Raw genomic sequence first — 25,850 nt, 5'->3', positions numbered from 1 at the left:
CGGGTGCCCTGCACCACAAGCTGCCCCTGCTAGTGGCCGCACCTCTGTTTGCAGTGCTCTGGGCTGCTGCACTCCCTAAGGAGCAACTAAATAACAAAATCATTGCATGCTTTGTAGAGGCTAGGAATTTCTATGTGTTTGGAAGATGCCATCTTTTCCTTGTACTTGTAGATGCCCACTGGTACCCTTTTGTGTCCCTGAAGTACCCTCTCCTGAGGTAGTCTATGCCAAGGATGCACAGAGCCTCCGGGCCAGTAACAATGGGGTACTTTTGCCACTTGTTACCTGTTAGGCTCGCCTCAGCCTCCAACACAGACAACATTTGGGATCCCCTTGTCAGTCCAAAAATCCAGATGTGTTCCACCCCCTTGTACCCCAATGGCATTAGGGTACACTGTGCACTAGTGTCCGCCCAGAGCCTTATATTCCTGTGGGTCTGATGTGCCAGGCCATTGAATCCATACAGCCCAGTACACTCAGTCATCCCTTTCCTCTGCCTGGCTGAAGGCAGGGACCCTCTATTCCTCGTTGGAGTATTCACTATCTGACCCCTGCGGTGTCAGACCAGAAGTCCTTTCACCAAAATCAAGAGGAGAAGCGTTCTCAGTCCTTCTTCTGCATCTGGGGGATTGCTGGTTGCTAGTTGCCTTCTACCGTCTCAACAGCACCTGGAACAAAAGCCTTCTTGTATGGCCTCTTCTTAGCAGCTGTCTTCCCCCACAAGTCACATACGTGGGCTTCTAGCTTTGAGGTGGGCTCACCATCCCACTTCCTCGTGTCCTCCCCCTGGTCACGCAGGATGATCCAGAGGGTGCCACGCAACATGCGCCTGGGGCTCCCTTTCCCTCTGGCCGGGAGAGGCTGGCTCCGTGGGGTGCCCCTGACAGCCGAGACGCTGGGCCGTGGGAATGAGGAGGATGGGAGATTCTCTTTGAAATGCTGGAGCTGGTGGGTCAGTCTCTCCACAGTTGGTATATTGAAGTCTGGCCAGTCCATCATCGCCAGGGTGTTGGAGTACAACACCGGTGCATTCTGGACAAACCTCCTCCACATGGCCCATGTACACCGGATGTCATCCAGATCTTTGGAGACCTGGTTGCTGTCCAGGTCACTGTAGACGACTTCCACCACCATTAATTCTCTCAGATACTGGATGCCTTCCTCAGCAATGGTCCACTTCCCTCGGTAATTTACAAGATCATCCTTGAGGGGATATCTCACCTTCACACTCGACAGGAGCCACCTCCAGAGGCTGAAAATTGTCACCTCTCTTCCAATTTCTTTGTCAATTCGCCAGTCCCTAGCTAGGGATACCAGCTGCTGGGCTTCCTTACCCTCTGATTCCTGACTGTTGGCCTCAGTATCCCTGCATCAGAGCAATCAGGCAGCAATCCACTCGCCTGGCTGAAGGCCCTAATCTTTCCACAGATCTCGAAGTTCACTCAGGGTTAGGGACCATGTGGTTTTTGCCTCTTGGGTCAAGTCTGTCACCTCCTCCTCCTGTTCCTTTGTCAAAGAACCAGCTTCCTGATCAGACCCTTCCTCCTCCTCCTCCCTCACTAATCAATGGTATGGACCTGTCAACCTCCACATCCAGTGTTTCTTTTTGACTACTGGGACGATTACTGTAGTTGGGGTTTGGGTCCCTGTCTCAACCACTGTGTCCTCAGATGCAGAGGCACTCCTTCCCATGCTCCTCTGATGGTGCTGAACAGAGGCTCAATAGGCACAGGCCATGCCCCAATACAGCGCTAGGAGCTGCTGGGTCTCATTGGGGTAGGCAAGGCACCCTTCTGTCAAGTGGCGCACCAATTCAACGGGATTATACGCCTCTCCAGGCGTAAAATCCCAGGCTATCAGAGGTGATAACCACCTTAGGCATCTGCCCAAATCCTCCCACACACCCTGCCACTCAGGGATCGACCGCCTTGGGGCATGTCAAACGCCATTGCAGGGGGGGTTGGACTAGATGACCTTTAAAGGTCCCTTCCAATCCAAACTATTCTATGATTCTATGTTTCTCTGTGGCCTCACCAACAAGTTGTTCCCTCTTATGCCAGGATGAAACCAGGTTCCATGTACTCGACAAAAAGCCAATGATGTTTGTTAGATAACAGAATCAAACAGCTTACATAAGGATGTACAAGAGCCTCGGGAACCCGTGCAACAGAGCCAGCTGCATCAATCCCAGATGGAGAGAGATGTAATCCCTCATTCTCCCCACAAGGTAGCCCACCCAGCACAGGAATGACATCAATTACCAGGGCCATATGCCAGTCCAAGTACATTGCTTTTATCAAAATGTTCCCAGGCACAGCGAAATAGAGAAATAAGCAGCATAGCAAACAGCACGAGCCGAAAGCAGCCACTAACAAGCCCTAAACGCTATTATACAGTAAAGCGAACAAGCTCTGTGATCAGCACAGAAGCCTGCCAATTAACAACTACAACAGCTATAGCACGCTCAGAACAAAACTGTCGTTATCTCGTGCCCCATGTTGGGTGCCAAAAAGGGGCTGTGGTGGGTTGATCCCGGCCAGCAGCCAAACACCCACCCAGCCTCTTGCTCACTCCCCTCTCCTGTGGGATGGGGAGAGAAATAGAAGGAAGGCGAGAAGATTTCTAGATCGAGATAATGGCAGTTAAACAGGGAAAGCAAAAGCCACGTGCACAAGCAAAGCGAAAAGAGGAACTTATTCACTACTTCCCATTGGCAGGCAGATGTCCTGCCACTTCCTGGAAAACAGGGCCTCAGCACGCGCAACAGTTGCTTGGGAAGAAAAATGCCATAGCCACAAACCTGTGGAGAGCCCATGCTGGAGCAGGCTCCTGGCAGGAACTGCAGCCTGTGGAGAGGAGCCCATGCAGGAGCAGGTTTTCCTGCCAGGAATTGCGGCCCATGGAGGACCCATGCTGGAGCAGTCTTTTCCTGAAGGACTGTGGCCTATGGACAGGACCCACGCTGGAGCAGGGGAAAAGCGTGAGGAGGAAGGAGCAGCAGAGACAAAGAACTGACCGCAACCCTATATTCCCCATCCCCCCCTGCGCTGCTCGGGGTGGGAGGAGGTAGAATAGTCGGGAATGAAAAGAGTGATATTGAGCCTGGGAAGAAGGGGGAGTAGGGGGAAGGTGTTTTAGTTTTTGTCTTTGTTTCTTACTATCCTACTCAATTGGCAATAAAATAAATTAATTTTCCCCAAGTCAAGTCTGTTTTGGCCGTGATGGTAATTGGGAAGTGATCTCCCTGTCCTTATCTCGACCCGTGAGCTTTTCTATCTTATTTTCTCCCCCCATCCTGTTGAGGAGGGGGAGTGAGAGAGTCTGGCAGCCAGCCAAGGTGAACCCACCACCAAATGTAATCTCTCTTGCTCATTACTTTCAGATCTTGGCTTAGATGGATAAGGAACTGGCTGGATGGCTGCATCCAAAGAGTTATAGTCAACGGCTCAATGTCTAAAAGGAAAACAGTAACGAGTGGAGTTCCTCAAGGGTCTGTACTGGGACCAATACTATTTAATATCTTCATCCGTGACATAGATAGTGGGATTGAGCGCACCCTCAGCATGTTTGCGGATGACACCAAGCTGAGCGATGCAGTTGATTTGCTAGAGGGAAGGGATGCCATCCAGAGGGACCTTGACAGGCTTGAGAAGTTACCCATATTGGATAATCTGATTTTGTAGGAGTACCTTGGGGGCAGTGTCAAAGCAGAACTTCTTAACCGGGCTCTGTCCAAGTTGACTCCTATAGAATCACTGAAGTGTCTCTCCACTGGGATATACAGTGTTGCAGATTTCAGGAGGGTTCATATACTCAGACACAATGCCAGCAACATTTTGTGTTTTCTCAAATAAGTTTACCCCCAAACCAGAAATGGCTTCCTGTAGAAAGATAAAGCCAACTGGAAATTTGAAGCCACGGGGAGGTTTTCTAGTTTTACCCTATTTATTTCTTTGCAAACTTGCTGTGTTGTCCATTAGAACAAAATGGAGAAGCAATCATAAAAGTACGGACCCTTGAGGGACACCACTCGTTACTGGTTTCCACTTGGACATTGAGCCGTTGACTATAACTCTTTGGATGTGGCCATCCAGCCAGTTCCTTATCCATCTAACAGTCCATCCATCAAACCCATCTCTCTCCAATTTAGCGACAAGGATGTTGTGGGGGACCATGTCAAAGGCCTTACAGAAGTCCGGGTAGATGACATCCGTAGCTCTTCCCTTGTCCACCAAAGCAGTCACTCCACTGCAGAAGGCCACCAGATTAGACTGACACAATTTGCCCTTGGTGAAGCCATGTTGGCTGTCCCTAATCACCTCCCTGTGTTCCATATGCTTCATCATAACTTCCAGGAGCATCTGTTCCACCATTTTTACCAGGCACGGAGGTGAGGCTGACTGGTCGGTAGTTCCCAGGGCCCTCCTTTTTAAAAATGGGTGTGATGTTTCCCTTTTCTCCAGTCACTCGGGATTTTGCCTGACTGCCACGACTTTTCAAATATGATGGGGAGTGGCTTGGCAACTACATCAGCCAATTCCCTCAGGACCCTGGGATGCATCTCGTTGCGTCCCGTGGACTTGTGTACGTTCAGGTTCCTCAGGTGGTCTTGAACCTGATCTCCTCCTATGATGGGTGGGACTTCATTCCCCCAGTGCCTGCCTTGAGATTCAGGGACCCGAGAGATGTAGGAAGAGCCAGGGAAAACCGAGGCAAAAAAATTGTTGAGTACCTCTGCCTTCTCCATGTCAGCTGTCACCAGATCCCCTGTCCTATTTATCAGAGGGGTACAATTTATTTTGTTTTCCTTTTCTGGCCAACATACCTGTAGAAGCCCTTCTTGTTATTCTTCACATCCCTTGGAGAGACCTTGATTAAGAAATTGTCCTCGACGCACTCCAAGAGTCTCCTGGACCGCTTACAGCTTGCTGTGCTGCTCTTCCAGCAGATGTCAGGGTGATTGAAGTCCCCCAGCAGGATCAGAGCCTGCGAGCATGATGCTTCCCGTAGTTGAAGTAGAACGCTTCATCAACAGGCTCCCCTTGATCGGGTGGCCTGTAGTAAACACCAGCCACGAGGTTTCCTTTGTTGGCTTGGCCCCTAATTTTTACCCATAAGCTCTCAACCTGTTCATTGCTGTTTTTCAAAGACAGCTCTGTGCAGTCAGTACATTCTTTTACATAGAGGGCAACCCCACTCCACCCCCCGCCCCTCCTTCCTTGCCTGTCCCTTCTGAACAGTTTATAGCCATCGATTGCAGCGCTCCAATCGTGCGATTCGTCCCACTGCGTTTCAGTGGTAATGATCAGATCGTAGCTTTCTAGCTGCACAGTGGCTTCCAGCTCCTCCTGCTTGTTACCCACGCCGCATGCATTGGTATTGAGGCACTTCAGCTGGGCTACCTACCTTGTCACCTTTATAGAGGGACAAGCCCTAATTCCTTTGCGGCATTTCACAGGTGTTTCCCTGTTGGTTCCTAATACATCAAAAGCCCCTGGCTCTTCTCTGTTGCTCAAAACTGCATTCCCTTCCCCTGCTAAGTCTAGTTTAAAGCTCTCTGTATCAATGGTTGCCATTAAGCTTGTATTGGGTCTGGCTGAAATGGAGTTAATTCTCCCCATAGCAGCCCTCATAGTGCTGTGCTCTGCATCAGTAGCTAGAAAGGTGTTGATAACACACCAGTGTTTTGGCTACTGCTGAGCAGTGCTGGCACAGCTTCAAGGCTGTCTCTCTAACATTTTTGCCCCCCCCTCAATGGCAGGCTGGGGCAGGGCAAGATCTTGGGAGGGGACATAACCAGGACAGCTGACCTAAAGTAACCAAACAGATATTCCATACCAGATGACGTCAGCTCAGATATAAAAGCTAAGTAAAGGGAGACGGAAGGGGGGCATTTTCATCTTCCGGAGCAACCACTACACGTACTGAAGCCCTGCTTCCCAGGAAGTGGCCAGACATCGCCTGCTGATGGGAAGTAGAGAATAACATCATTTGTTTTTCTTTGCTTTCGTGCGCGACCTTTGCTTTCACTTTATTAAACTGTCCTTATCTTGACCCACGAGCCTTTTGTTATATTTTCTCCCCCCTGTCCAGCTGAGGAGGGAGAGTGACAGAGCGGCTTTGGTGGGCACCTGGCGCCCAGCCAGGGTCAACCCACCACAGTCCTTTTTGGCGCCCGAACAGGGACTCGACAACAGCAGTTTTGCATTAAGCGTGCTATAGCTAGTTATTAAGTGGCAAGCTCCTGTGCAGGTCACGGAGCTTGTTGGCTGCTTGCTTATCTCTATCTCGCCGAGTTTGGGAACATGTTAATGCAAATAATGGCTGTGTGCTTTGCCCTGGCACTGATGGCTTTGCTGTGTTGTGGGAGCTATCTTGTGGAGGAGATGAGGGAATATATCTCCCTCTCCCTACCAGGCATTGATGTGAATGGTTTTATTATGCAGGCTCCCGAGGCCCTTGTTCACCCTTATGTGAGCTGTTCAATACTAATAATTAATACTGGTGGCATATTATGGGTATTGTGGAATCTGGTCTCGTCCTGGTATAAGAGAAGACAAGTTTTGGGTGAGGCAACACTGAAATGTGCCCTCAAGCGACCGGTCCCTGGGTGGCAGGGTATATGGAAGGATTTGGGCAGATTCCTAGGACGGTTATCACCTCCCATAACCTGGGACTTTACACCCGAACAGGCAAGCAACCCTGGCAAACTGACGCGCCACCTGATAGAAGGGTGCCTTGCCTATCCCAATGAAAACCAGCAGCTTCTCGCACTGTACTGGGGCCTGGCCTATGCCTACCGAGCCATAGTTCAACACTCTCAGAGGACCACGGTTGAGGCAGGGACCCAGACTGCATCTGAGGACACCAAGCTCAAGATAGGGACCCAAACAACAACAACAGTAACTGCCCCAGTAGTGAAAAAGAAACAGTGGACAAGGAGATCAACGGGTCCATACCATCGATTAGTAAGGGAAGAAGAAGAAGAGGAAAGGATTGATCTAGAAGCCGGTCCTTCGACAAAGAAATTGGAGGAAGGAGTGAGAGAACTTAGACAGGAAGCGGAAACTACCCGGTCCCTGACCTCCTCAGAACTTCGAGACATGCAGAAAGATTACAGCCGCCAGCCAGGTGAGCGGATTGCTGCCTGGCTGCTCCGATGCTGGGATAATGGGGCTGACAGTCAGCAATTGGAAGGCAAGGAAGCCCAACAGCTGGGATCCCTCGCTAGAAACCGGGGAATTGAAAGAGGAATTGGAAAAGAGGCAGCAATTTGCAGTCTCTGGAGACGGCTCCTCTCAAGTGTGAGGGCAAGATATCCATTCAACGAAGATCTTGTGAATTCCTCAGAAAAGTGGACTACCGCAGATGAAGGCATCCAGTACCTGAGAGAGTTAGCAGTGCTGGAAGTCATCTACAGTGATCTAGACGATGAGGAGGTCTCCAAAGATCCAGAGGATGTCCTGTGCACACGGGCCATGTGGCGAAAGGTGATTCAAGGTGCCCCAGCATCGTATTCTAACAGCTTGGCAGCAATGTATTGTCCAGATATGGAAACACCAACTGTGGAGAAAGTGTCGTCTTGGCTCCAAAACTTTGAGGAAAATCTCTGTGTCTCCTCATCCCTACAGGACAGTGCCTTGGCTGTTAGGGACGCTCCAAGAAACGAGTCCTCTCCTGCCCCGGTCAGAGGGAAAGGGAGCCCAAGGCGTATGCCACGTGGTACACTCTGGTTCTTCCTGCGTGACCAAGGGGAGGACATGAGGAAGCGGGATGGTGAACCCACCTTTAAGCTGGAAGCCCGTGTACGTGAACTGAGAGGGAAGACAGCTGTTAAGAAGGGGTCACCCAAGAAGAAGGCTGTCAGCGTAGTTGCTGTAGAGGCCCAAGAAAGCAATCGGCGATCCTCCAGGCATAGAAGAACTGAAACCACCTCCCTCGATTCTGGTGAGGGGACTTCTGGTATGGCACCGCAAGGATCGGACAGTGAATATTCTGATGAGGAACAGCAATAGAGGGTCCCTGCCTTCGGCCAGGAGGAGGAAAGGGATGACCGGATATACTGGACTGTGTGGATTCGATGGCCTGGCACATCAGACCCACAGAAGTATAAGGCTTTGGTAGACACTGGTGCACAGTGTACGCTGGTGCCATCAGGGTGCAGGGGCACGGAACCCATCTGGATCTCTGGAGTGACAGGGGGATGCCAAGAATTGACTATATTGGAGGCTGAGGTGAGCTTAACAGGGGACAAGTGGGAAAAGCACCCCATTGTGACCGGCCCAGAGGCCCCTTGTATCCTTGGCATAGACTACCTCAAGAGAGGGTATTTCAAGGACCCAAAGGGGTACCAATGGGCTTTTGGTGTAGCCACTGTAAACGCAGAGATGATCAAACAGCTATGTACCCTGCCTGGCCTCTCGGAAGATCCCTTCATTGTGGGATTGCTGCGAGTTGAAGAACAGCAGGTGCCAATCGCTACCAGGACGGTGCACCGCCGGCAATATCGCACAAACCAAGACTCCCTGGCTCCCATCCATGAGCTGATTCATCAACTGGAGAGCCAAGGAGTCATCAGCAAGACTCGCTCACCCTATAATAGTCCCATATGGCCAGTGCAAAAGTCTGATGGAGGGTGGAGGTTAACAGTAGATTATCGCGGCCTGAATGAAGTGACACCGCCACTCAGTGCTGCTGTACCAGACATGTTAGAGCTCCAATATGAACTGGCATCAAAGGCAGCCACGTGGTATGCTACAATTGATATTGCCAATGCGTTTTTCTCCATTCCTTTGGCAGCAGAGTGCAGGCCACAGTTTGCTTTCACATGGAGAGGTGTCCAATACACCTGGAATCGACTGCCCCAGGGGTGGAAGCACAGCCCTACCATTTGTCATGGACTAATCCAGACTGCACTGGAACAAGGGAATGCCCCTGAACATTTACAATACAGAGATGACATCATCGTGTGGGGCAACAAGGCAGAAGAAGTGTTTGAGAAGGGAAAAAGAATAATTCAGATTCTTCTGAAAGCTGGTTTCACCATAAAGAAAAGCAAGGTCAAGGGACCTGCACAGGAGATTCAGCTCTTGCGAATAAAATGGCAGGATGGATGCCGTGGGTCAACCTATCACAAAGCTTAAAGTGTCCGTGTTGATTTATCAATTCAAATTATATTCATAACAGAGTTACAGATTAAAAAGGCTTTGTTGTTATACCACTGATTAACATTCTTCTTCTGAATGCCTTAGTTTTTCTTTGAATCCCTCTGCTATTGTCTACATCTTTAGTTCATCGGGTATAAATAGGGTGGTATATAAAATAACCGTGATATAGTTCTCAAGGGTTTATACTCGTAATTATTTGCCTTTATTCGCTACAAGGCTGGGAAGTCTATTGTCCAAGTGTGAGCATCACAGTATAGAAAGATGCATTTGGGAGGAAAAATCACAGGAGACTTACTTCTTTCTGGCTCTAAGGTTTTTTGGCTTGACTAACATGGCTTCTTTGTCATCTTTGTAGCTAGTCTCAAGAAGTAGCTGCAGATGGGGAAACCTCAATAATGTCTGTGTCTCAACTGCATTTTCAGGAGGAGGAAGTTGCGAATCACTTTAAGCTAGAACTAATTGAAATGCCTAATGTTAAATAGGGATGTTTTCCTGAGGTTTCCTTACAGAAATACCCGCTCCTTATGTTTAAAATAGGTCAACAGACTGACTTAAAACAAGGTGGAGCTTTCATTTGTTTATTATATGTTTATCTTTTAAAAAGATATACTTTTCATATTGTGGGAGTTGAGAATAAAAATTTAAATTGGATGCTGGGATTTTACATGGGGGGAAAAAAGGAAAGGGTTGAATTTTTTTTTTTTTTTTCAAGGAAGCATGTGAAAAGTAAGAAAAAATAGGGTCAATATGATATATACCTTATGCATTATATTCTTACCTTTCACCCTCTATCTCTCAGTAAATTTGTTAGTTTAGGAACTGCCTTCATTTGTACATCAAATTACCTAATGATTGCTTCAGTTTAAATACTGATAATTAATATCATTCATGTTGATTTGTTTATAGATGCTGGTCTTTGGGTGTAGTTGTGGTTGGATGCCAGGTGCCCACCAAAGCTGCTCTATCACTCCCCCCCCTCAGCTGGACAGGGGAGAGAAAATACAAGGAAAGGCTCATGAGTTGAGATAAGGACAGGGAGAGATCACTCACTAATTACCATCACGGGCAAAACAGACTCGACTTGGGGAAAATTAACTCAATTTATTACCAATCAGACCAGAGTAGGGTAATGAGAAATAAAACCAAATCTCAAAACACCTTCCCCCCACCCCTCCCTTCTTCCCCAGGCACAGCTTCACTCCTGAATTCTCTACCTCCTCCCCCCGAGCGGCACAGGGGGACGGGGAATGGGGGTAACGGTCAGTTCATCACACATTGTCTCTGCCGCTCCTTCCTCGTCACGGGGAGGACTCCTCACTCTTCCCCTGCTCCAGCGTGGGGTCCCTCCCACGGGAGACAGTTCTCCACGAACTTCTCCAACATGAGTCCTTCCCACAGGCTTCAGTTCTTCACGAACTGCTGCAGCATGGGTCCCTTCCACAGCGTGCAGTCCTTCAGGAACAGACTGCTCCAGCGTGGGTCCCCCGCGGGGTCACAAGTCCCACCAGAAAACCTGCTCCAGCGTGGGCTCCTCTCTCCACAGATCCACAGGTCCTGCCAGGAGCCTGCTCCAGCGCAGTGTTCCCACTGGGTCACAGCCTCCTTTGGGTGCATCCACCTGCTCTGGTGTGGGGTCCTCTACAGGCTGCAGGTGGATATCTGCTCCACTGTGGACCTTCATGGGCTGCAGGGGGACAGCCTGCCTCACCATGGTCTTCACCACGGGCTGCAGGGGAATCTCTGCTCTGGTGCCTGGAGCACCTCCTCCCCCTCCTTCTTCACTGACCTTGGTGTCTGCAGAGTTGTTTCTTTCACATGGTCTCACTCCACTCTTTGGCTGCAATTTCTGTTCCACAGCAACTTTTTTTCCCCTTCTTAAAAATGTTATCACAGAGGCGCTACCACTATCACTGATTGGCTCGGCCTTGGCCAGCGGCAGGTCCGTCTTGGAGCCATCTGGCATTGTCTCTGTCGGACATAGGGGAAGCTTCCAGCAGCTTCTCACAGAAGCCACCCCTGTAACTCCCCCGCTACCAAAACCTTGCCACGCAAACCCAATACAGTAGTAAGAATAAATATCCATCTCTGTCATTGTCTTGCTGCTTGATTAAGGCTCTAAATTAAACCATACACATCTGTGGCAAATTAAACTGCCCTCATTTTAAAAAACTGTAAACACATAACACAGCCCCTGAAGCAATTCAGCCTTACAAATTTATCCCAGAAAAATGAGTTTCATAATTGTTCTATCTATGTATCAGTACAGAGCCTGCTTATTAAACATTTTGGAAATGCACAATTCTCTTCTATGCATCATAGAGTGGTAAAACAAGTTTGTTCATGACCTGGGGTTGGTTGGCTGCTATGTTAATGTGTTATCTTTTGGGGTCAAATTTTCTGGTTTTTTTGTTTGTTTGTTGTTTGGTTGGTTTTGGGTTTTTTAAAGGGACATTTAGATGGTCTTTAGAAAGTAAATTTCCTTCTTTATATAAAAAAATTAGAAGAAAAGGATGTTTTGCTGTCCTGGTTTCAACTGGGATAGAGTTAATTTTCTTTCTAGTAGCTGCTATAGTGTTATGCTTTGGATTCAGTATGAGAAGAATGTTGATAACACACTGATGTTTTCAGTTGTTGCCAAGTAGTGTTTAGACTAAGTCAAGGATTTTTCAGCTTCTCATACCCAGCCAGCAAGAAGGCTGGAGGGGCACAAGAAGTTGGGAGGGGGCACAGCCAGGGCAGCTGACCCCAACTGGCCAAAGGAATATTCCATACCATGTGACGTCATGCCTAGTATATAAACCGGGGGGAGTTGGCCAGGGGGTGGTGGGGTGGGGGATGCAGATCGCTGCTCGGGAACTACCTGGGCATCGGTCGGCAAGTGGCGAGCAATTTGCATTGTGCATCACTTGTTTTGTATATTCCAATCCTATTATTATTGTTGTCATTTTATTATTGTTATTATTATCATTCTTAGTTTCTTCCGTTCTGTCCTATTAAACTGTTCTTATCTCAACCTACAAATTTTACCATTTTTTTTCCCCGATTCTCTCCCCCATCCCACTGGATGGGGGGGAGTGAGTGAGCGGCTGCGTGGTGCTTAGTTGCTGGCTGGGGTTAAACCACGACAAGTAAAACTAAAAATACATCTGTAAAACATTCCTGTTAAAATATTATTTCCGAAATGAGCGTGAAAAGTAGTTCCTCCAATTTGATTTTACAGTAATCAAACCTATTCTGAGCATTTTTAGAATTTACTTTAAGTTTCTCATCTTAGAGTCTTCTTCCATACGCCGTATCTTCTTCGCTTGGTATGGCTCCATAGCAGCTCTATTGCAATAATGTTTTCTTATACGTGGTGTGCAGTGTACGAAGGTGTTCCTTAATTGGTTGGGTTTTTTTATACTATTTTATTCCAGTTAATATTTCAAAGAAAAATAACTGTTTATACACTACAATTCTTAAAAGAATGCCTGTGTAACTGAAGCGATGTATATACCTCAGTGGTTTACGTCAAATCACAGGAAAAACCTTGTATTGTTGAAGCAATATGTATTTAATAAGTTGAAGGCTTAAAAAAAAATGTGTTAGGATAATGAATGAATGAAACATGCTCTACAATAGTTTCATAACTTACTACCAGCACTACTGTGAGCACAGAAAGGAGATGTGGAATGATTGCTGGAAGTGACTTATCGATATGTTCCCCCCACACTCTCAAGGGAAGGTGAACCTCCAGCGTGGAACGCAGTGGATATGCCAGGAATCTGTTCCATAATAATTCCCTAAGCAACATAACCTGCAACCTTAGCAATGTTAGCAACACCAATGGAGCTTGGTATGCTGACCCAAAGAGAAGCAACACAGAGGGTGGAGTGGAGTGGGGACACCACGGCCAGGCTCTGTGATATCATCGCAGGGATAGGGAACAAGAACGGTAGACCCCTGCATTGAATCCGCTGAAGCAAGGAGGTGAAATAATGGGGGTTCTGTCGACCTACTGCCCTACTTCTGATTTATATCATAAGTGCCCCGTTCTGGGGTACTGACATGCAAAATCATGTCCTCTGGGTGAACTTTGTTCATTATAATACCAAAACACACCTCCATCCCAAAAGTTACCCGCCTCCAAGGTGCGACCACCCCTCACTGAGCATGCGCTCTGAATTTTCTCTAGCATGTACCTTTAAAAGCAAAGCGAGGAGATTTTATACCAATCATAGTAAAGGTACGTATGACTAGAGTCACTGAAGCTCCACCTAAATAGGAAAATAGTATAAAAGGCCTTAAGAGAGTGGGACTGTTAGGGAAGATACCATCGTGGACAAGTCGGGAGGACATCGCCGGCTTCTGGGACCAGTCGACGGGCTCAACCTCTCTTCCCCCCCCCCATAGGGACGCCTATGGGGTGAGATTCAAACACTCGGCTGTACCGAGTGCTTTCCTGGGAAACTTAGAAATCGTTAGAGCTCTTTTCTTCCATAATTTAATGTGCTTGTAGTCGACCGTGTTATTATTTGCACGTGCTTTGCAGACAGTGTATTTATCACCGGCAATCCAAAAGAATCTGTACTCCCGTTGCTTTAATAAACTGTACTGTTCATTAATCTAGCCGTGATAGTTTGTTGAACGCGACCAAACTCCCCATATCTGGCCGTTTTAGTTCGTTGAACGCGGCTAAATTGAAAGTACAGTGCGCTATTAGTGCATCCGTAATCGTGGTAGTTCAATATATTGAATGTGACCGGACTTATAGCGTTGAATTGGACAACACTCAGAATCTAAGCCTAGCCACCCCCAGCCCCTCTGATACCTGAGGATAAGCTGGAACGCAAGGGGGTTTATTTTCTGCCAAACTTCTTTACCCTTTAATGCAACAGGAGAAGAGTCATGAGAGATTTCTGTTTCTTACAGTTGAAAGATTTATGGAAGGACCAGTCTCGACTGGTTATGATGGCCGCCTTGTTAGGCTTGGAGAGCCCATCTCCCTCCCCCCCCCTCCTTTCTCAAACATTGAAGGATTCAGCAGCAGTGCAGGTCAAAAAGAATCAGGGTTAAGTAATAATTCCAATTTGGAAGTCCAGGGAAATCTTAAAATCTGGTTGTGGGCTAATATCTTAAGTATACGTGCTTATTTTAGTCATAAGGAACAATTCCACGAAGCAAGAAAAAGTTCAGTAGAAAGAGAGATTAAGCTAATTTGTAGGTTAAAAAAATAATAAATCAGCCTCAACTTTTAAAAAATATATTTTTTACAAATTGTGTTCATAACAGATCTTATTAAAAGTAGAGGAATAAAATACTTAAAGCACAACACTTGAATGACTGAACATTGCTCCAACTTACCCAAGCGCAAACCAGTTGAAATCAGCAGTGTAGAATTTTTTCACTGACAGTTAAGTACTTTAGTCAGTTTTCCTTTCTGTTCTTAACCAGGATTATAGAAAATAAATATTCATTATCAAATTTTCCTTTTAGATAAACGAATTGGTGGATGCCCGTGATGTCAGCATTGGAGCCTGGTTTGAAGCTCATATAGAAAATGTTACTCGAGCAACAAAAGGACATAAGAATGGTAAAGCTCAAGTAAAGAGTGGCAATTCTTACAAAAGGACTAATGGAAACTTAAGTCAAGATCATTCTAGAGAGAATGCAAATTATTTGGACAGTACACCATCCACATCTTACTCAGACTGCATGGACACTGATGAAGAAGCTATTTATCATATCAAGTATGACGAGTAAGTGCTTCTGATATTATTTTGAGGACATCATATGTTATGATTTGGCGTGTATAAACAAAGAATTTTGTTGAAGAAACTTGGAATCAAAGAGAGCACATTCAATATTGCAACCAAGGAAAGAAGTATTAAAAAGCCATAATGTCTTTCAGTCAGATATAATGAATATCCTGAGAGTAATGAGGGTTTTTTTCTTTTGTTCACAAATTCCTGTGAAGTATTAACTTTATCTTGACTTTATGCATCTCAGAATGCCTATCTCTAAGGAAAGGAAACTATGCATTGGATTTTTCTGTACTTGTTTTTCTACATAAAATATAAGTTAATATTTTCTTTAAAAACTACTCTGCTCATATTCAGTTCCTTCCATTGAAGTCTAAACAAGTGTTTCATGGGAGCAAGTTCTAGTGCTTGAATTGTTTAAATTTTGTTTTAAAAGTAGTATTTATGCATGAGATGACGGGTCTGCATTTCATGTAGAGGTTTCTTGTAGAGAATCTGGTGACTGGGAACATAAAAATCAGTTCTGAGCTGGAGTGAGGGTACAAAGGTATTTTTTTATTTTTATTTTTTTTAAATCTGTGGTACAAGCAAATTTCAGAACCTACAACAGATGTGCTAGAGTAGAGGCTTTGTGCCATAAACTCAGTGGGACTTGCAGGGATTTCTCATCACCAGCTTTTGCACCGGTGCATTCACATAAATTGGATCCTAGTTTTTTTAATGATGCCTTAATTTGCTGAAGCAGCTAACTAAGCTTCTAAACCAACGGCATCAATGAGAATTTTTTATTACAGAGAACAACAAAAATATCGCACTTTGGCACGTGAGATCAAAGGTAAAGGAACATACGTTTACTTTACACAGAAGCATATTTGGTATTAGTCTTGTTGAGGATAAATTCAATTCAAGTTTTCAAAATATTTTTTTAAGTATCTATTTCAAGTTTTGTTGTTTTCAAATAATTACAATTTAAACTGGTTTTGCTAGGGAAAAACCAAGAATGTTGAAGACTTAAGCTGAACATCTTTTAGCTGCTCTTGGCAACACTAGATACAACTTTTCTTTATCTACTTACCTTGGAGGATAATATAGCTTTTGTCTGAACATGGAGTTCAAATGCAGTTTTATATCTGCAACCATCAATTTTTTATCTGCAGGTGTGCGCGCGCCCCCCCCCCCCCAATAGATAGCTACAGTGGTGAAAGCAAAAATTTACTTTAAAAGTTATTGAAATACTTAAATTCAGAACTTTCTCACAACTTCAGTCGCCTAGTATCATTACAGTTGGACTAGATGATAGTTGCAGGTCCCTTTCAACTGAACTATTCTTAAAAAAAAAATAATAATTGTCTCTAAAATGACAGATATGCATCATGGTATGCTTTCAAAGACCTGGTTCTAAGATTGGTTAATTGTGTAACATCGCAGAAGTATTTAATTGAGCAAAGGGCAAAAATTTGAGAGTGTGTTTGTAATTATTGGAGTTAAGTTATGTTCCTCTTTTGTAGATAGTGTCATTTTACGTGAGTTAGAGATTCGAGGGAGAAGCCACCTGTGAAGCAGAAAGTATAGTCAAGCTGATCTGACTTGCATAGGTGTACCTATGCTTACAAAATGTCAATTTTACTTCACGCGTACCTCAAGATCTAGCATTTCCAGTATAGGAAGACTAAGATGACTGTCTGCATCTAACACGATCTGTCACAGGTTTGTGTTCCCAGCCAGTGACCATCTTAAAACATTATGTCTTATCTAATTTTGCTTACGTCATGGTCATTTACTTGATTGGCCTGAAATGTTAAAAGTTTGAGTTTACAGGGAGAAAAGTTATTTCAAAACATTCTAGCGAGCAAGATCTATGCATTTATCAGCTAATAGAGACTTTGGTAAAAGTTAACGGCCTACATATGACAAAACACAAGGCATCATTTGTGACACTTCATATTTACCTTTCAACATCCCACTTCTTTGTTCTTTGAGTGGTAGTTAACATGCACATTGAAGAAGGCTACAGCTGAAGGACAAGTCTGTTGTAATGTTTTGAGATGGGGTTGGGAATGCGGAGTAGACCTACACTGTGTTTCTGAGACTTCGTGTTATGGCAAAGCTCATTTGATACCCAGCTGTTGTGTCAGGTCCAATCTGGCAATGCATGCACACAAAAAGGGGGGTGGGGTGGGAATCAAACATTCATTTTCTTTCTGTTTACGTCTGGAACTGACTACTCAGTGATGTTTATTCATGATATACTGGAAAGCTATTCACCCTTGATCTTAATTTGACGCCCTCCACTGTCATAGATCTAGTTCTTTGGACCAAGCTTCCTAGTTCAGGTCTATTTCTCCTAGCTGTCTTCAAACCCCAAAGATCCCACAGGTCTCCACTCCAATGGAGATCTAGAGCTGTTTCTTTCTTTTCCCCCCCAGTTGTCCCATTAGTATTGACACTGGTCAGTTCAAGAGCAAGTTGAATGTTGTCCAACATAATATATCTCGCACCTCCGTAGTCGAGAGCCTTAATCAGCTTTATTTATACTGGAACACGATTGTGTTTTTCTTGGGGGTGGGGGAGAAGATCATGCTAAGAGGTCCTACCAACCTCCTTGTAGGCACTGAAAGGCTGCTATTAGCTGCCACCCCCACCCCCACCCCCCCCCGCCAAGCTTTTCCTTCACCTGACTGAACAAGCCCAGTCCCCCAGCCCCTCCTCACAGAGCACATCTTGACGGCCATCTTGCCAGCCCTCCACTGGGCTAACACCAGCTTGTCAGCATCTTCCTTGCATTAAGGGACCTAAACCAAACATAATAATCTAGATATTATCTAACAAGTGCTGAGTAAAGGGAAATAGTCACGTCCCTCAATCTATTGCCTATGCTCCTGTTGACACAGCCCAGGATGCTGTTGGCCACCTTTGCTACCAGGGCACACTGCTGGCTCGTGTTCAGCTTGCTGTCTACCAAGACCCCCAGGTCCTTTTCTGCAGAGCTGCTACCCAGCCAGTCACTCCGCAGCCTATATTGTCACAGGGGGTATAGTGAGTTGACCCTGGCAGCAGCCAAGTACCCATGCAGCCGCTCGCTCACTCCCCTCTCCCGCAGGACAGGGAGAAAGTAGGAGAAAGGCAAGAAAACTTGTGCATCGAGATACAGTTTAAAAGGCAAAGCAAAAGCTGCATGCACAAGCCAAGCAAAAAGAGGAATTCATTCACTCACTCCCATCAGCAGGCAGATATCCAGCCACTTCTTGGAAAGCAGGGCCTCGGCACACGTAACGGTTGCTTGGGAAGACAAATGTCATAACCACAAACATTCCCCCCCTTCCTCCTCTTTCCCTGAGCTTTTATTGCTGAGCACGATGTCACATGGCATGGAACATCCCTTTGGTCAGTTTGGGTCAACTGTCCCAGCAGTGTCTCCTCCCAACTGCTTGCACACATCCAGCCTACTTGCTGCAGGGGCAGAGTGAGAAACAGAAGGCCTTGATGCTGCGCAATTACTGCTCAGCAGTAGCCAAAACGCTAGTGTGTTATCTACACTGTTTTGGTCACAAATCCAAAGCACAGTACCATACGGGCCCGCTATGAAGGAAGTTAACTCCATCCCAGCCAGACCACGTACAGGGGCATTAAGTCCATCTCAGGACTAACCCCTCACAGTTTATTCCTTTAGCACAATACATTGCTTTCTGATCTCCTCCCATTTAATTACAACACCTGTGCATCTCTATCACATCCCTGAGTGGTTTACATATTGCTCTGCTAATATTTCTTCTACATCCAATTTTAATTGTATGGGAGCAATCCTTCTCAGTTTCCCCCCCTCTTGTTACTAGTACCATGAGATCAGTTGCTGGATCAACCAAACCCAATCATCAAGGAAGCATTGGAACTCATTATGAAGATTACAAAAAATATATATATATATTTAAGTAGTTACATAATGATCGAAACTTAATGAATGTGAAGACTCTACAACTCTAGCTTCACTGACGATCCCAACTGTGCCCTAAACTATCACCCATCCATGTGGAAAAGTTCAGCTATAAGAGCTTGTTATTCCACTTTTTAAATTAAGACACACCATACTAATATAATGGCTGAAATACAGATATTCTAATTAGTTTGACCTCTGACAGACTACTTCAAGAATCACAACTCACTACAGGCTCATTTTCTCTGCTTCTCAGGTCAACTGTTTTCCACAAAGCCAGAGCAGAGTCCTGGTGCACTCACAGACGTAGAAGCACACTAAGCAGGATTTAATTAGCATCAGTTTGTTTTAAACTCAAACATAAGCACAATGATATAGCATAATTGGTAAACATATAAGCATTATTGTGCCCAGGAAGAACAGTATTGCATTGATAATAACAGACCACACGCCTTACATTAACTGTGCAAGATCACACAGTTAGGCTTGTTATCAACTTGGTATGAGAACTAGCTGTGTGAACCAGAGTTTGGCATTAGGTGTCTATGACTGGGAAAGTAGTCCCTGCCCCTGCTGCCCTGCCCCCGCCCCCCCCCCCCCCCCCCCCAAGCACCGTGCAGTATGTAGTCCAGGGACAGAGGCCAAAGGCTAAGAACTGTTTGCCTAGACACACAAACATCCCACAGAAGTACAAGATCTGAAATTGGGGGGAAGACAGACAAGTCACCGGCTTCTGTTCCAGCTTCCCTTGTCAGAGCTCTGGAGCCTGATCACCTCATGACTAAGACTACTGAGGATTAACTACACGCTATTAACTTCATGGTACTGCATACTCACAACTGACTTATATGTATGATATGATTGTTAAGAACTGCCTGCTTTGAATATGCAGTAATAAGTTAGACATTACCACAAAAGTGTGTTGTTAATGTACATCAACCTAGTCAAATTTTGTTTTAAACTGACTTATCAGTCTTCTAAACACTCCCATTAGTGATCTGTGATGAGATCCTTAACAATACACATTAACACCTACATATGCTGACTCAAATGTAACACAAAAGTAAACAAGCTCTTCAACTTCAAGACCAATGCTGCTTGCATCCAGCTTCGTCAGAGCAGCATGGGTTTGTCTGCAGCCATCTGCTTCAACATGCCCTCACAAAACCTGGCTCCCATCTGTCTTGTGGAGTGGTAACAAGATTGCTCAAAGCACAGCCAGCATGACACAAAACCTATTTGTTTCCTTTTGGTTTTAAGTACATTTCAGATTGCAAGTTCACACTCTAGTCATGAATGACCACCTCTTGGGGACAGTAAACTGTTATTTCTCATGGTTGTTCCTGTTCATACAGGTATATGCTTCATCTGTTATAGAACAGAAATCTTGCCCCATCTTACATTGCTCAGCTTAAGCTAGCATTGCCACGCTCATTTGTAGTAACAAGTCCCATCTTAGCAGTCAAGCTCCCTAAAAATACAACACATCTGATACTCCTTTCCCCCCCCATGTAACATTTGTGCCTCACTCTAATACTCAAGCACTATACATACCTCATTTGTATAAAGCAGCTTAAAAGAAGTTACACCTTTCATCAAAAATACAGCCCAAGACAATCTCTTTGGATAAAGACGTGCCCCACGCCGATGAGGGGAGAAAGCATCAACTCACAGAAAAACTTTTAACCAGTGGTCCCCAATACCACTGGAACCAGGTGTAGATTAAGCACTCCTTGAGATATCAGCTACAACTGACATCCTTCTCTGTAAAAAGCTCTTTGCAGCACCTAAGAGGACTAGGACGCTAAACTCATGCGCAGCTTTAATACAAGGGAGCCAGGGAGTACAAGGAGATGCAGGCTGCCGATGCGGCCCCCCCCCACACACACACCCACCCGCACAGTCGCATACCCGCCTCCAGGAAGGATTCTAACGAGAACTCTGTCTCTCCTCTTCTGGTGGACGGAAGGAGTTCAGAGTCCACAGTCCCCGAAAACCCTTAGTCTGTGATGTGGCACCTAGGCCTTGGAAACTACTTGCAGCGCACACACAGAAAGTGTTTTCCTTATACCCAGATGGGGCACCGAAACCCAGGGAAAACAACCTGCGTTCTCTTGCCTGGTCGGAAAAGTAAAGCAGGGGATTTCCTCCCCCTCACACCCCACTGTCTGCTCTGTCACTTAGGTGTGATAAGCTGAAGGAGCCTCCCTCGGTTTGGGTGGAAAAGAAAAACACAAAAGGACCTCATTAGTACCTGCTCACTACTGCGGGGGGTGGGGAGGAAAAGTATAGAAAAACCAGAGTTGGGCCCAGAGCCTTTTGTCATGCCGGGCGGCTTGTCTTCCCTCCTTGCCCCTCACCACCTCCTAGGCTCAGTGAGAGGAGAAGAGAGAAAACAAAAGCCAGAGATCCCAGTATGGGAGGAGACGAGGAGCTTTACATCCAGTCACAGAGAGCAGAACATAAGAAGGGGAAGATCACATAGAAGAGAAGCTCCCCTCCACCCCTACCCACCAGGTCTCCACCTCACCTGCTTGCCCCGGTAGAAGAGGCGCTGGCGGTCAGGGCTCACACAGAAGGTCTTCTGGATCTTCTCCCGCAAACACTCAATCTTGGTGAGACGGCTCAGATCATCAATGGTATGGGTCTCAGTGCCGTCTATGGTACGAACTTGGATCCACATGGTGTGCGCCTTCCACTAGCTCAGCCACCCGCGGTGAAGGGGAGGTTTTGTTCTCCGAGTCCGTGATAACGGAAGACAGAACAGGCGTTTCCCTCACTTCTTTGTTCAGCTCAATGGAAGCAGGTTTTTTAAATCCCACCGAACAGGCACGAGCCTCCCCGCCCGCAGGCCTCGCTCAGAAGGGCGCGGAGAGGTAAAGGAGACCTAACCCAATCCTCGTCTACTCCCCAAGCGTACCCCGTAATCACACAAACAGAACCGTAAGCTCTCCAAGCCAGCACAACACGAGGCAAAGTCTGGCGGGAACTGCCACAGGCAGATCTAACGAACACCACCAGGAACCATCACCAACCCTCAGAGAGCGTTTACTAGCCGCTACCGCTCTCGTACAGAGGTCACGGCGCCAATAGCGATCTCGCGAGAGCCCTCGGCCGTAAAGAGACAACGTTGAGAAGTGGGGGGAGGATAGATAGCATCATCACATCTCCTTCCGCGTTCGGCTTTATACAAAGTCACGCCCCACCCCGCCCTTTGAGCATTCTCTGGCCAGCATCTTTTTTCCTCCTGCTTGGTAGTTGTATCGAGGACTTGGGGAGGAGGGGGATAGTTTAGTGCGCTCGTAGAGAAGCGGCCATTATCGTTCTTATGGGAGCCAAGCGGGAGCGTCTTCTCATTCCCTCACAGGGCAAAGCATCTCTAGTCTCAGGCCTGCAAATTATACCAATGACATAGGAAGTGACTCCGTGCTTCCACCTTTCCCTTTCAGACACGCACAGAGTCAGGACCCAGCACGTCAGGTGTCACAGTGACACAAAAGCATGGACCTGACATGGCATAAATAAAAAGCAAGCAAAACTGCTTTGCATCCACTGATGAAATCTAGGCCCCAATGTTTCCCAGTACAAAAGTGCCATCAAAACCTCAATTCAGCCAGATTTAGCTCTGCCTAATAAATCCAGAATAGATCTGTCTGCTCTTATCATATTAGAAAAGTGCAGATGTGGGCCAGGACAAAAATATCAAGCCTCCTTTTTTAACACAGATCATATGTGTGGGTTTTATTTGCTACATTTTTGCTCAAGACTCTGAGTAACACTGGACTGTATACTGGTAAAATGGTACTGTAAAAACATATCTGATGCAGTACCCAGTGAGATTCAGCTTACAGATATAGGTGTCTCTGATGCTATTATACCTGGCAGCACTGAAGCCTACATTTTTGGGCAGAGTTCGCAGCAGCTTTGTTGCCTGAGTAGTAAAACTTTAGAGACTGAGATAACAAACTGACAGGTTCCAGATGATAGAGATGTGTTTTTGTGACTTTTTTGTATCGGGATGATATCGAAGATCCCTGTATATAAATTTCAGGTCTGACATAATTCCCATTGTGGCCTTGGTTGAGTTACTTTTAAGGCCTGATTTATGAGTATTAAGCACTTGCAAAGGCAGATGAAATAAATGAGAGTTGCTTAATCCTCCTGGAAATCTATTCCTTGCCTTTTTATCTCCATTGTTCCATCTCTGTTGTTGAGATAACACACGCCTTCCTGTAACTATACCTACTACAGCACGACACCAGAGTGTCAAAGAGACACAAGTTCGGAGTTTGGTTTATAGCTTGGTGGTGGTGTTACAAGCTCCAACTCAAGTAATGTAGTGCACGTGATCTAGTCAAATCTTTGTGTGCCAGCCTTCTTGGCTTCCTCGAAACATTCAAAGATAATTAATGCAGTAGGAATGTGGGTTAATAGTTATAACTAAAAAGAGATAAATCAAGCTGTCTTCAGCTTTGCCCTAGTTCCACTCTACCATGACAGTAAAGGGAACAGAGTCCCAATATAATCCCTTTGCAGTGTCTTCTGTTTTGCAGATCACAATTTTTCTCTTGAAACTACTGCTAACAACAGAATGTGTCTCTTTTCTGGAGTGGGGAGAAAAAAGTTCTGGAGGGACCCTGAAATGGGGTCAGTTTTAATGGGTTAGAGGAAATAGAATCAATATTTTGTGGGAGCCTATGTTGACAGCACAGAATCAGCTTTCTGGAATAGGAAACACCTTTTGCTAGAGAGACAGAGACTGAAAGAGGATCAACCTGCTACAAAACCATATCTGGAAATCCATTACCTGGTTGGAGTTGTAAAGAAACAGAGATCAGGTTGCTGGCACAGGGGTTGCTGATTAGAAAGATCACATTGTTATGGATTGATTGTAGGTGGCCTGTTTTGTAACATGCAAAGTGGAATTAGAGACTAGAATATAAAGGGAAAGAACGAATGTAAAAAGTATTTGACTGGTAGTCTGTGAGAGGATGTGAAAAGGGGAGGTTATTGGAAAAGTGAGCTAGTTATTTAGCAGGTGATAATGTCCTGATTGGGTATGCTAGTGAGAAAATTATGTACTGATAAAAGAGAAATTAATTGAGCAGCATAGTGTGCATTATGGACTGGAATGAGGGTAGAAGAGACTAATTTCTCAGCAGAGAAATTACAAGATGGGCAGATCAGATGGCTGAGCCATCTGATGTATTAAGCAATAATGCAGTTAGGTGGCAGCAAAGATAAGGTTTGAGACAGTGGAAATGACTAATAGAGTTGTTCTCTTGCAAGAAAATCCTATAATAGCTTGAATGACTGAAGGGGGGGGACCCTCTTCTGCTGATGGGGTCTGCATGGCGTGCTGCGCATGGGTCAGAGTCCTGTTTGATGCTACACAGATAGCAAATGGCTTGGGTTATCTGGCTCTTACAACAAGGGCCCAAATTATGTCAGGCAGTGTGTGAGAAAGGCATTACCCACTTCAGCTTACATTTCCTTCTTAGGCGCTGGCCGGTTTTACCATTGGTTCCTAATATGATACTGCCTTAACTATATTATAATGAATATATGTATGTATGGCTGTGCATTTGCATATACCACATAATTTTCAATCTTTAGAAACATCAGTATCTTCTGTATCTGTATCATAACACTAGATTTCTATTCACAAACTGCTCATGTTATATACAAATACAACTTTCATTTCTGTTTATAAATTAGCAATACTGATACTTTCCGTTTTCAGCATTTTATTTCTTCCCATGTTAGAAATACTTCAAAAGAAAAAAACCTCACGCTTCAATACCTTAGTTTCCAGTATACTTGTCATAATTTTTATTCTATTAAATTTTGATTAATATTAATTTAGTTCATAAATCTATAAAAAACATTTAATGTATTAGCTAAAGGATATATATGCATTTTTATTCCTTAAAAAAGTTCAGTTTCTACAAGGAAATAAAGTTTTGATAAGCAAGTAACAGTCATAGAGTTTTCAACTTTTCCCCACATTTCAGTTTTAAAGAAAAAATATACCTGGAAAAGGTATATCTAGACTAAGTTCAGTCATCGTTATTTGCATTTTCTCTGTCTAACATATATCTGCTAACAACTGTTTCAGGGACGTTAGTTGTGGTATAATTTTTTGGTAGAGATCAGAGTAGCCCATCTGAGGTAGGTGAAGACCTCCATAATAAATAAAATACTCCCAAAAAAACTGTAATTCTCTCTCTTTTTATTTACTACTTCTTACTTCTTAACTTTGTTTTCCCTCTTTTTTATAGGCAAAGAATGTAGACATCTCATTAACTCAAATGGAAATGAACAAGATTATCTCCTTTTCAAGTATGTAACATACCTCATGTAAGCTGAAAATATTTTTTATTATATTGCTATCAACATTTCATAAAGGTGCAATAAAATGTTATCTCTAGTGACTGATAAACAGAAAGCATAGGAGTACATTCAGCAAGTGTTCTATAATATTACTTATGTAGATGTAGATGCGGTTTTGATACAAAAAGTAAACCATGCCTTCATGGGACTGTGAATCCTTGGTCGATACTTCATGATGGCCATCTTCAGCTAAGTCAAAATAAACTGATTTTGAGTCTTCTGTCAGTATACAAAATTTCATTGTTGCTCACAGACTAAAAGTTAACTGTAAATGAATTTTAGTTAGTTTCACTAATAGTAGTAAAAAATATAAAATCCCCTACTAATAAATCAAGTGTATTCTTATAGCAACCTTTGCCTGATAATGTCTATGTACTTCACCAAAACTAAAAGTGCCTTAGAACAGGACAGACAACATTGCAATGAAAAACATACAGTGGACATAGGCAGCTGTGTTTTTGGATTCGGTGGTGGTGGTGTCAAAAAAGAAGAGTTCTGTGCTTGAATATTTATGTCCATGAAGAGAACAAATGTATGCTGAGCCTTGGAGAGTTAAGGTATGTTAAAGCTCACAGCTTGAGAAAATGGCTTCCAACTCAAGAAGAAAGGGGTTAAGTC

At 45.0% G+C, this 25,850-nt stretch overlaps 1 protein-coding gene across 2 annotated transcripts in view; it reads right to left on the bottom strand.

Annotated features, from left to right (window-relative positions):
• The window catches only part of LOC138683375 (E3 ubiquitin-protein ligase UHRF2-like), a 175,304-nt gene extending 153,386 nt beyond the window's left edge, over positions 1–21,918 (bottom strand). For both annotated transcript variants that reach the window (XM_069775087.1, XM_069775088.1), the window contains exon 1: positions 21,370–21,918. In XM_069775087.1, coding sequence (XP_069631188.1) covers positions 21,370–21,522 — 153 coding nt within the window. In that variant the 5' untranslated portion in view covers positions 21,523–21,918. The remainder of the gene's footprint in view (positions 1–21,369) is intronic.
• Between the last annotated feature and the right edge of the window lie 3,932 nt (positions 21,919–25,850).

The sequence above is a fragment of the Haliaeetus albicilla genome, chromosome W (genome assembly GCF_947461875.1).
Source record: "Haliaeetus albicilla chromosome W, bHalAlb1.1, whole genome shotgun sequence".
NCBI classification, from domain to species: Eukaryota; Metazoa; Chordata; class Aves; order Accipitriformes; family Accipitridae; genus Haliaeetus; species Haliaeetus albicilla.
Note: the sequence above shows the minus strand (reverse complement) of the source record. Positions and strands in the feature narration are given on the sequence as shown.